Below are 11,361 nucleotides of genomic sequence, written 5' to 3' on the forward strand. Positions count from 1 at the left end.
TGATCAGCACATGTGATTGAAGCTACAGTTTGATGGAGTATCCCATTTGCTTCAAAATAGAATGCATGAAACAAGACGGATGTGAGTGGGTCATTCTTTAAATGTATTTATATGAAAGGCAGAGAGAAAGATCCTCCATTGCTGGCTCATTCCCCAAATGGCCACAACAGCCAGGGCTAGTCCAGGCCAAAGCCAGGAGCATGGAATTCCATCTGTGTCTCCCAGATGGGTAGCAAGAGCCCAAGCACTTGGGCCATCTTCTGCTACTTTTCCTGGCATATTAGCAGGGAGCTGGATCAGAAGCGGAGCAGCCGGGACTTGAACTATGCTCTGATATGGAATGCTGGAGTTGCAGGCACCCCGGCTTAACCTGCTATACCACAGCACTAGGCCTGAGTGGGTCATTTTTGAAGCCTAGCAATGAGATATCGGAATTTTTTTTATATCATTTGCTCTATTTTCTCTAATCAAATACAAAAGAGAAAAAAAGCATTCCAGAGGATACTGCTTGCCTCTGTCATATCACTGATAACCTTAAGATTCTTCCTTCTCAAGAAATGCATCCTTGCCGATCGGCCTGTACCTCTGCTTCCACTTGGTATTTGCCACGTGCTGTGCAGTGGGCTACATTATAAACAGGCGAACACCCAGATGAGCGACTTGTGACTTCAGCATCATAAGCTCAGCCTTCTGTGTTCTGCCACAATGACAGACTCTTACCCACATGCTATGTCTCCAGGGTGCAGGGCACGGCAGGAGAAACTGCTGCAGCCCAGAGACAAGAGCATGAAGCGTTCCAGTGCAAGTGGCCTGATGCGGAGGTGGGATCTGTTGCCTGTCAGCTGGGGTCCTAGGCAACTGACCTAACTTGCATCGCCCAGTGGCAGCAGGAAAACTAAACACAGATAAAGAGTCTCGACGAACGTCTGGCATTTAGCCGCACTCAGAAAACGCAGAAGTATTTCCTGTCCTGTCAGAACCTGCCACTTGGCAGCGGCAGCAGCAAACTCGGATGAAAGCTGGTTTGGTTCCATCTATTTATAGCATTGTCCTAGCCCCAGCAGGGGCTATGCACTGGGACATTTTCACTTTTTGTTAAAAAACAATAATATTTGTGGGTCTCTCTGTTTATAAAAAATTTAAATGATACATTTATAAAATACATAGATAAGAACAAATAAGGGAATGAAAACCACCTAAAATCCTACCACTAAAAAAATCCATGGTCAACATTTTGTGGTAACATACATACACACACATTCACACTTTATATTTTAAGATTTATTTATTTGAAAGACAGTTACAGAGAGAGTGGGAAACAGAGAGAGTGCTGGTTCACTCCCCAAGTGGCCACAATGGCTGGGGCTGGGCCATGCTGAAGTCAGGAGCCAGGAGCTTCTTCCAGGTCTCCCACATGGGTGAGAGGGGCCCAACACTTGGGTCAGCTTCTGCTGCTTTCCTGAGCACATTAGCAGGGAGCTGAATCAGAAGCGGAGCAGCCAGGCTTCGAACCAGCACCCACATAGGATATCAGCACTGCAGGCAGCTTAACCCATTATGCCACAACGTTGGTCACAATACGTGCTGTTTAAAAAAAAAAAAAAAAAAGCTTCATCTTCTTCCTGATTTCTTTTTCTCATTTATTTGAAAGGCAGAGAGACACAAATATACTGAAACAGAGACAGGTCTTCCACCCACTGGTTCACTTCCCCAATGCTCTCAACAGCCCAGGCTGGGACTAGGACCTCAATACCGGTCTCCCATGTAGGTGGCAGGGACCCACATCCTTGAGCATCACCTGCTGCCTCACTGGGTGCACAGTAGCAGGAAACCGGAATTGGAAGTGGAACTGGAACCCAAATCCAGACACTCAAATATATCCTAACTGCTGTGCCAGACACCTGCATCCTGCCCCCCATACAGGCACTTTCTTATGAAAAAGAAATTGTATTCTATAGGTTGCTTTGTTTGCTTGTCCGCTTTTCTCATCTAACAACATATCAACATTGTTCATGGCATTTCCATTTCTTCCACAACGTCATTTTACAAAGGCTGCCTGGTGGCCGGCGCTGCAGCTCAACAGGCTAATCCTCTGCCTGCAGCGCCGGCACCCCGGGTTCTAGTCCCAGTCGGGGCGCTGGATTCTGTCCTGGTTGCTCTTCTTCCAGTCCAGCTCTCTGCTGTGGCCCGGGAGTGCAGTGGAGGATGGCCCAAGTCCTTGGGCCCTGCACCCTCATGGGAGACCAGGAGAAGCACCTGGCTCCTGGCTTCGGATCAGCACGAAATGCTGGCCGCAGCGGCCATTGGAGGGTGAACCAATGGCAAAAAGGAAGACTTTTCTGTCTGTCTCTCTCTCTCACTATCCACTCTGCCTGTCAAAAAAAAAAAAAAAGGCTGTCTGGTATTAACCAAAATTTATAATTAATAGTATTTCAATGGACATTTTCATAAACCATTGTATATCATCACAAGCACATAGATGCGTTTCTGGAGATAAGGTGCTGGGCCAAAGCATGAATATATTTAAAAGTACGGAACATGAAAAAGTCATTTACCCTCCAGAAAGATTCTATCAATGTGTGTTTCCAGAACATCATTCTTTGATCTCAGAGCTGGAGAGCTATTTAAACTTTAAGCATATAAATTATTCTTCAAATATATATTGATGGCTTACTGGCTGGTTTTTTGCCACTCCTGGGACCCTCCCCTTGGTTCCACACCCACATTCAGTCTTGGACACACCCCCTAAGTCCAAACAGTGTCAAGTCCCTGACACCTGCCTCAGCTGCTGCCCAGGAGACTAACACGGGAACGCTCTGCACACGTGAAAGAGCTTTGACACAAGCCTCGGAAAAGCAGTCCCCGAGGCCCCTCTCCTCCTTCTCCCTGTGCCTGTGTGGCAGGAACGACCATGGCCTGGAGCTTCCGTGGCAAAGTCCAGCTTGGAGGACTGCTGCTCTCTCTCCTTGGCTGGGTCTGCTCATGCGTCAGCACCGCCCTGCCCCAGTGGAAGACTCTCAGTCTGGAGCTGAACGAGATGGAGACCTGGATCATGGGGCTCTGGGAGGCCTGCGTGACTCAGGAGGAGATCGCCACTGTGTGCAAGGCCTTTGAGTCCTTCCTGTCTCTGCCCCTGGAGCTCCAGGTATCCCGCATCCTCATGGTAGCCTCCCACGTGCTGGGACTGCTGGGGCTTCTGCTCTCTGCCTGTGGGTTGGAATGCTTCCAGTTTCACAAGATGGGATGGGTTTGCAAGAGGCAGCTTTGCCTTTTGGGAGGGACCTTGGAGGTATCAGCTTCAGCCACCACCCTCTTTCCAGTCTCCTGGGTGGCCTACGGCACGATCCGAGACTTCTGGGATGACAGCGTGCCTGAGATTGTGCCTCGGTGGGAGTTTGGAGATGCCCTCTTCCTGGGCTGGGCTGCTGGGATTTGCCTTGCTCTTGGTGGACTACTCCTCATCTTCTCAGCCTGCCTGGGGAAAGGAGATGTGCCTTCTCGCTGGCTGGCTGGGCCCACAGCCCCTCCACCCTGCGCTCCCATGCAGGACTCAGATGGTTCCTTCCACCTAACACCAAGACCTAGGAGCCTGGTCATCTAGGACTGGGTCCTGTCAGGGGGTCTCTGGACAAAGGAAGGTCAGCAGAGCCCTTCCTCTTCCTCACCCTCCATCACTTCATATTTGTGGGCTTCATTCTGGGGGTGGTGCTCACCCTCCAATTTGTCAACTTTGGGATGAAAAATCAGAGAAAATGTCTAATAAACACAGTTTTCTTACTGGAGATTTTATTCATATAGAAATATTTTTAAACTCATAATATTACTTGTATACTTGATCTTTTTATTACTGAGGACAATGAATTGCAAAATTGCATCCATCAGAGAAAATGTGATGTGAAGAGACACTGTAAGTAGAGCCAGGAAAGCAGACAAATGTGCCTTGGTGAAGGAAAATGAAGAACTGGCCTAGAATAGTCCCTTAAGGTAGGAATTCTTGGGGCCAGCACTGTGGCACCAATATCCCATATGGGCACCAGTTCGAGTCACGGCTGCTTCACTTCCAATCCAGCTCTCTGCTAATGGCCTGGGAAAGCAGTAGAAGATGACCCAAGTGCTTGGGCCCATGCACCCATGTGGGAGACCCAGAAGAAGCTCCTGGCTCCTGGATCCTGCCCATCCACTGGTTCACTCCTCAAAGGACCACAACAGCCAGGGTTGGGCCAGGCCAAAGCCAGGAACCAGTAACTCCATCCAGGTTTCCCATGTTGTTGGCAGGGGCCCAAGTAGCAAGCAGCTACTGAGCATCCAGGACTCAAACCAGTACTCTGATGTGGGATGCTGGTGTTATAAATGCAGCTTAACTGCTATACCACAACACTCCCCGCCCCACTCCTTTGTAGATTCTTTTTTTTTTTTTTTAAGATTTATTTATTTGAAAGTCAGAGTTACAGAAAGAGGAAGAGAGAGAGAGAGAGAGAGAGAGAGAGAGAGAGAGAGAGAGAGAGAAAGATGAGAGATCTTCTATCTGCTGGTTCACTCCCCAGCTGGCCGCAATAGCAGGAGCTGAACCAGGCTAAAGCCAGGAGCTTCATCTGGGTTTCCCACATGGGTAGCAGGGGACCAAAATCTTGTGCCATCTTCTGTGGCTTTCCCCAGGCCATTAGCAAGGAGCTGGATAGGAGATGGTGCAGGTGGGACATGAACCAGCACCCATAGGGGATGCCCAGCATTGCAGGCAGCAGTTTTACCCTCTACAGCACAACGCCAGCCCCTGTAGATTCTTTCTTTATCCCAAAGGGGAAACATAGTCTTGTTTCTGTGAGCTATCTTTGTATCAGAAGACAATGGTCATCGGGAGTGAGTGGTGGGGTAGCCACCCTCCTGGTTTGCCAGGGACTGGGTACTTTCAGTGCTAAAACTAGGAAAGTTTTGAGTGTGCCCCCGTACTGCTCAACGTGATCATGCACAGGGTGGGAATTATGAGCTCTTCCGAGATGTCTCTCCCCACATGCACAATCATAGTACACACGCCTTCAGTTTTTTGTTCTTTTTTTTTTTTTTTTTGGACAGGCAGAATTAGACAGAGAGAAAGGTCTTTCTTCTGTTGGTTCACCCCTCAAATGGCCACTATGGCCAGCGCACTGCACCGACCTGAAGCCAGGAGCCAGGTGCTTCCTCCTGGTCTCCCATGCGGGTGCAGGGCCCAAGCACTTGGGCCATCCTCCACTGCCCTCTGGGGCCACAGCAGAGAGCTGGACTGGAAGAGGGGCAACCGGGACAGAATCTGGCACCCCAACTGGGACTAGAATTCGGGGTGCCAGCGCCGCAGGCGGAGGATTAGCCTAGTGAGCCATGGCGCCGGCCTTTCCTTTTCTTAATACATGCTATTTTGTGTATATCAACTTGACTATACAAACCCAGATAACTGGGGTGGGAGTTGGGCACAGTGGTTAAGACACTGCTTGGAATGGCTGCATCCCATAGTGGAGTGCCTGGCTGCAGTTCCAGATTCTGCCTCTGATCCAGCTTCCTGCGAAGGCACATCCTGGAGACAATGGTGTTGGCTTAAAAACTTGGGCTCCTGCCTCACACCTGGGAGACCTGGATTGAGTTCCAGGCTCTGGACTTCAGCCTGGCCTAATTCCAGCTGCTGTAGGCATTTGGGGAATGAACCTGCAACTGATCAATCTACCTTTCAAATTAAAAGGAAAAATTGATACATAAAAATTAAAAAAAAATTTAAATGAAACATATCCAAATAACCATTAGGTAAACACCTCTGAGTACATAGGGAGAAGTTTGCTGGCTTTGTCTGTTAGGTCAGAAAACTGCTTTTGAGGCCTATTTTATTAGCTACCTCCTCTCAATGCTGGGCCCTTTGGGTCCAGTTTCAGTCAGGGGTAAGACTCACATATCTAAGTGTTTTCTTGCCCCCACAGTGTTTACAGGAAGGAGTCATCTGTCACTCATCCATCTGACCATTAGTCTTTCATTTAACAACGGTTTATGAAGCACCTGCCAGGTGCCTGGCCCTGTGCTAGGAGCCAAGGAGAAAATGGGAAGACAGAATGTCTCCCCTCTCCTTATTCAGGCAAGTAAGGGAGAGAGAAACACGTGGAAAACCCTTCAGGAAAGTGTCAGTTGTAACCGAGACACACGCCAGATAGGGCAACTGGAGGAGTGTGACCTAGACAGGGATCCTGGGGGGACCCTAAGGACCCGAAGCACGGACTCGCTTTCTGGAAGATATAGGCTGGGCCAGAGGAAAATGTGTAAGCTGAGGCTGGTGCAGTAAGGAGCAGACCTTGCCGGCCTGGAGGCCACGGTGAGCAACACTGTCTCCATTCTGAGGACCACATGAAGCTACACAGTAGTGTAAAATTTAAGAGCTTACAAATAATGCTCACACATCTTGGTGGTTTCCTTGACCATATCTTGAAATGTTTTATTTTTATTTATTCTGTTTATTTGAGAGCTAGAGAGAGAGAGAGAGAGAGAGAGAGATGATCACCAATCCTCTGGCTCATTGCTCAAATGCCAGTGATGGCCAGGGCTGGACCAGGCCCCAAAGCTGGGATCTAGGAACTCAATCCAGGTCTCCCACATGGGTGGCAGGGACTCAGGCTAAACATGGGCATCACTTGTTGCCTCCTAGGGTGCACATTAGCAGGAAGCTGGAATTGGAGGCAGTGCTGGGACTCAAACCCAGGCATTCCAATATGGGATGTGGGTACCACAAGTGGTGTCAGCCACTGTGCCAAACAGCCACCCCCTGATCTTGAAGTGTTTTTGACATCAGGAGAGAAGATATTGCTATATTCATTTTGCTTAATGAGGAAATTCAGATTAGGGGGATTCAGGCCACACGTTCAAGGCAGGAATTTGGGTGAGTCAGGACTTGAACCCATGGGTGTGATGCTGTGACTGTCTTCATTTCAGCCTGCAGCTCCATGGGTGGACAAGCCACCAGATCAAGGGAAACACTAGCACTGAAGCAGCGGGGAGAAAACCAAAACCTACGAAGAGAACCCTCCTCGGTGCTTATGTTGACGTCCAAACAGGGTGTTTGTTGCCAGGTGGCCCACCTGCTCCTGCCAGTGCCTTGCAGCCCTCGCCCTGATCCAGTGTCTGCAGGTGCTGCTGTGTTTCCACCAGTGAGTGACTATGGTTTCCTCTACAGAAAAAGGGGGCAGGGCAGGGGAGAGAAACACAAACTACAGGTTAAGAAAATGTACTGTCTTCCCAACTCTCCTTTTAAAAGACACAAAGGCATTTTGTTTTCACATGGGCAGGGATGAGAACGGTCACTAACTCCCAAGTAGGCAGCAGCATGGCATCCCCAGAAAGGAATGTTCTCTACAATCTGGTAGGAATCCCCTGTTAGAGGAGTCTGAGGAAGGAGACACTATGCAGCTACAAGCACTACTGTTTTAAATCCACATGCTTGGAACATGGAAATAATGAGAAAGAAAATAACCCACTAACTGAATCAGCTTCCACAGACTTATGGCAAATTATTCTAACACTGGAAGCAATTCTTTATCGTGATTATCCATGCAAAGGCACGGAATCAAAGGTGATAGAAGAAGGAAGGGACATGAAGCAATCAATATTTCAAGTCAAAAGCTTCGATTATGAAAAGGATTCTAGGAAAGTGACTGAGGGACTCACCAAAGCTGACGCAGTGAGAACCGGATGCAACTCAGTGCTCCCTTCTCCACCAGGCAGCCCGTGTTTGGGTCTGAAGATTTCACCATCAGGAAGGTCACTGCTAAACACTGCTCTGTGACTCTTCTGAACCTCGAGAGTGGCCCCAGGGAAGAAGTCCTAGGGGAACCTGTGGTGGGTTGGATTCATCTGGGATAGGAGGAAAGGCAAAAACGATTTTATGGGCTTGTGGCCAGGAGCTCTGCCTTTCCCATCAGGGCTTGGGCAGTAAGAAACAGTTAAATGTTTGCTTCCAGCAGCTGGCTCTAACAGGAACCTGAAGGAAGCTGGAGCTCCCTTTCCACTCGATCCGTGGGTTTTTCAAGCCAGTCATTATTCTCGTGACCCTATCTGTGTTTATAAGACAGGGAATTCTGAAGTCTCAGAGCCATGTTCCATGGGTGACATGGGCCTCACGTTCTGCAGGGCAAGGCTGAACACCCTGCTGCCAAGGTGTCAACCTTTACACTCCATAGCCCCGAGCAGAGAAGCTTCCAGATTGATTAGGTGAGCACCCCGGAAGGCTGTGTGATGTTCTCTACCTGTGTCCCCTGTGAGGGACGGACAGATGGACCTCCATTCACAGGTCAGTTGTTCCCAGGAGGAAAGACTGGTACCTGAGGTATATCCTCTCTTACCCCTGCTGAGCTACAGAAATGTCCAGGGCCCACGCATGCTGTCACCAGCGTGGAGCCCGAGGAAGCCCTTGGGAAGGCCTGATCCACTTGTGGAAGTCTAGAGATGGGTGGCCGCTGCTGCTGGAGCAGCCTGCAGGCAGGACAGTGGCAGGCCTGTACCTCACCTCTGCCTTTAAATACTGGGGCAAGGCAGTGAGCCTTGCAGCCCAGTGGACGCTGGGGAAGGCTGTTCTGGTGACAGTGTCCCAGAGCGCGGGAAGATAGAGGGAATGAGGAGGGCAGGAGCTGACAGGGATGGGGAGGGGTCAGCCAAAAACCCAGAAACCATCAGGGAATGAAACATGGAGCTTTCCTACAGGGTTCTCTAAAAAGCCTATAAAATACCCTCTAAAAGCTAATGATTAGATTCCCGCTCTAACAGAAAACAGTGACTCCAGAGAATACTACAAGTTTGTTTGTTTGTTTTTTTTAAGTGAAAATGTTCTTTGTCTGCTTCTCCCATAAACTTTCCTCTCTAGAGGAAACAAGTTGGGGTTGATAAGAAGGAATGGGGGCTGGCGTTGTGTTGTAGTTGGTAGAGCCACTGCCTGCAGTGCTGGCATCCCATTTGGGCGCTGGTTCGAGTCCAGGCTGCTCCACTTCCGATCCAGCTCTCTGCTGTGTCCTGGGAAAGCAGTAGGAGATGGCCCAAGTCCTTGGGCCCCTGCATCTGTATGGGAGACCCAGAAGAAGCTCCTGGCTTCGGACAGGCTCAGCTCCAGTTTTTACAGCCATTTTAAGAGTGAACCAGAGGATGGATGACACCCCCCCACACCCACGCCGTCCACTCTGCCTCTGCCTCTCTGTAACTCTGCCTTTTAAATAAATAAATAAATCTTAAAAAAAAAAAATATAAAGAACAGAGGGAATGGAAGAGAGGAAGAAAGCCTATGGCCCCTTGCTAACTGCTGTGTCTGAACTTCAGGGTGAGGCCTGGACTAAGGGCAGGGGAGAAGCATCCAAACAAGTGTGTGAAAGGGAACGCTGGCTACAAACTGCTCTGAACTCTGCAATTCTGGTTTTATATTCACTCGTGACAATAAAGCCACGAGATCTTCTTGAGATGCTGTCAAGTGGCAGAGAAACGGATTCAAAAGCTCATACTGAAGTCACAATGCAACCAAAACTAAAGTTTTGGGGGTGGGTGTTTCATGCAGTGGTTAAGATGTTACTCGGGATGCCCGCATCCCCCATCAGAGCACCTGAGTGTGAGTTCCAGCTCTGCTTCCGATTCCAGCTTCCTGCTAATGCACAGCCCAGGAGGCAGCAGGTGGTGGCTCAAGCACTCAGGTCCCTGCCACCCACAGGGAAGAATTGGATTGAGTTAATGGTTCCTGGCTTCAGCCTGGCCCAGCTCTGGCTCTTGCAGGGATTTGGGGAGTAAACTCATGCATGAAAAATCTCTCTCCATTGTCTTTGAAATAAGTTTTAGAAAGTAAAATTACAGTTAAAGAATATAAAGCAGGGACCGGCACGTGGCTCACTTGGTTAATTCTCTGCCTGCGGCACTGGCATCCTATATGGGCGCCAGGTTCTAGTCCTGATTGCTCCTCTTTCAGTCCAACTCTCTGCTGTGGCAAAGGCAGGCAGTGGAGGATGGCTCAAGTGCTTGGGTCCCTGCACCTGCATGGGAGACCAGGAAGAAACACCGGGCTCCTGGCTTCGGATCGGTGCAGAGCCGGCCGTAGTGGCCATTTGGGGAGTGAACCAATGGAAGGAAGACCTTTCTCTCTCTCTCTCTCTCTCTCTCTCTGTCTGTCTACAACTCTACCTGTCAAATAAATAAATAAATAAAATACCCTGAAGTCTGGGTCATAAAAAAAAAAAAAAAAAAAGAAGAGAAAGCTAATCACTTATGATACTCTACCAAGGTCAGGCCATTCAATAACACTATTAAAGACAAATACATCTAAACAGGGAAACAATTAGGGGATCCTGTAATGTTTATACCCAGTATAAGCCACGATCCCTTCAGTAGCACTGTCTTCCCTTCAGACTGGCAAATATGAACATAGCTGTGTACCAAGAGGTCCATAACCCCATGTACCCACTTTATGTGCCAATTACTTAGAAGCCGGCTGTGGGTCCCGCACAGTCAGGACAACCCTTCCAATTCCTGCCCTGTGATGAACTCCTTGTGAGAACTGCGTCTTGAAGTCCACTTTACCCTGAGTCATTGCTACTCTCTCCTTTAAACACAACTACAAGGTTAAGTATTTTCCTATATTGTAGACCACGAAAACAGGTCCAGCCAGTATTTGAACTTAGATGTGTCGGATTCCAGTGTCAATGTTCTGTCCATGAGTCACATTTTTTTTTTTCCATTTTATTTGTAAGGCAGAGAGACACAGAGAGATCTTCCATCTGCTGGTTCACCTGCCAAACGCCTGTAACAACTGGAGTTGGGCCCGGCTGAAAACAGGAGCCCAGAGATCCATTTTTTAAAATTGATTAATTTATTTGAAAGTCAGAGTTGCAGAGAGAGAGGGAGAGCTCTCCCATCCACTGGTTCACTCCCCAGATGGCCCCAACTGCCAGGGCTAGCCCAGGCCAAACCCAGGAGCCAGGAATATTATCTGAGTCTCCCACATGAGTGGCAGGGGCCCAAACACTTGGGTCATCTTCCACTGCTTTTCCCAGGCCGGTAGCAGGGAGTTGGATCAGAAATGGAGCAGTTGCAACATGAACTGGCGCCCCTATGGGATGCACACGTGGCAGGTGGCGGCCCCAGAGACATCATTTGCTGCCTTGCAGAGTGGGCCATAGCAGGAAGCTAGATCAGAAGCGGAGGAGCAGGACTTGAACCAGGCACTCCAATATGGGATGCAGGCATCTCAAGCAGCATCTTACCAGCTATGCCAAACACCTGCCACTGAAGCACATCCTGTTTTGTTTTTTAAGATGTATTTATTTATTTGAAAGGCAAAGTTGCAGAGAGGCAGAGACATCCACTGGTTTACTCTCCAAATGGCCACAA

At 49.0% G+C, this 11,361-nt stretch overlaps 1 protein-coding gene across 1 annotated transcript; it reads left to right on the top strand.

Annotated features, from left to right (window-relative positions):
• Nucleotides 1–2,911: 2,911 nt before the first annotated feature.
• Nucleotides 2,912–3,601, top strand: CLDN25 (claudin 25). Its single transcript, XM_062198367.1, has one exon. It carries the CDS (start codon nt 2,912–2,914, stop codon nt 3,599–3,601), a length of 690 nt encoding a protein of 229 aa, XP_062054351.1.
• Nucleotides 3,602–11,361: the final 7,760 nt, after the last annotated feature.

Source organism: Lepus europaeus, chromosome 7 (assembly GCF_033115175.1).
Source record: "Lepus europaeus isolate LE1 chromosome 7, mLepTim1.pri, whole genome shotgun sequence".
In the NCBI taxonomy this organism is placed as follows: domain Eukaryota; kingdom Metazoa; phylum Chordata; class Mammalia; order Lagomorpha; family Leporidae; genus Lepus; species Lepus europaeus.

Coding starts and splice junctions, on each gene's coding strand:
- CLDN25 (XM_062198367.1), top strand. CDS start 2,912: ATGGCCTGGAGCTTCCGTGGCAAAGTCCAGCTTGGAGGACTGCTGCTC.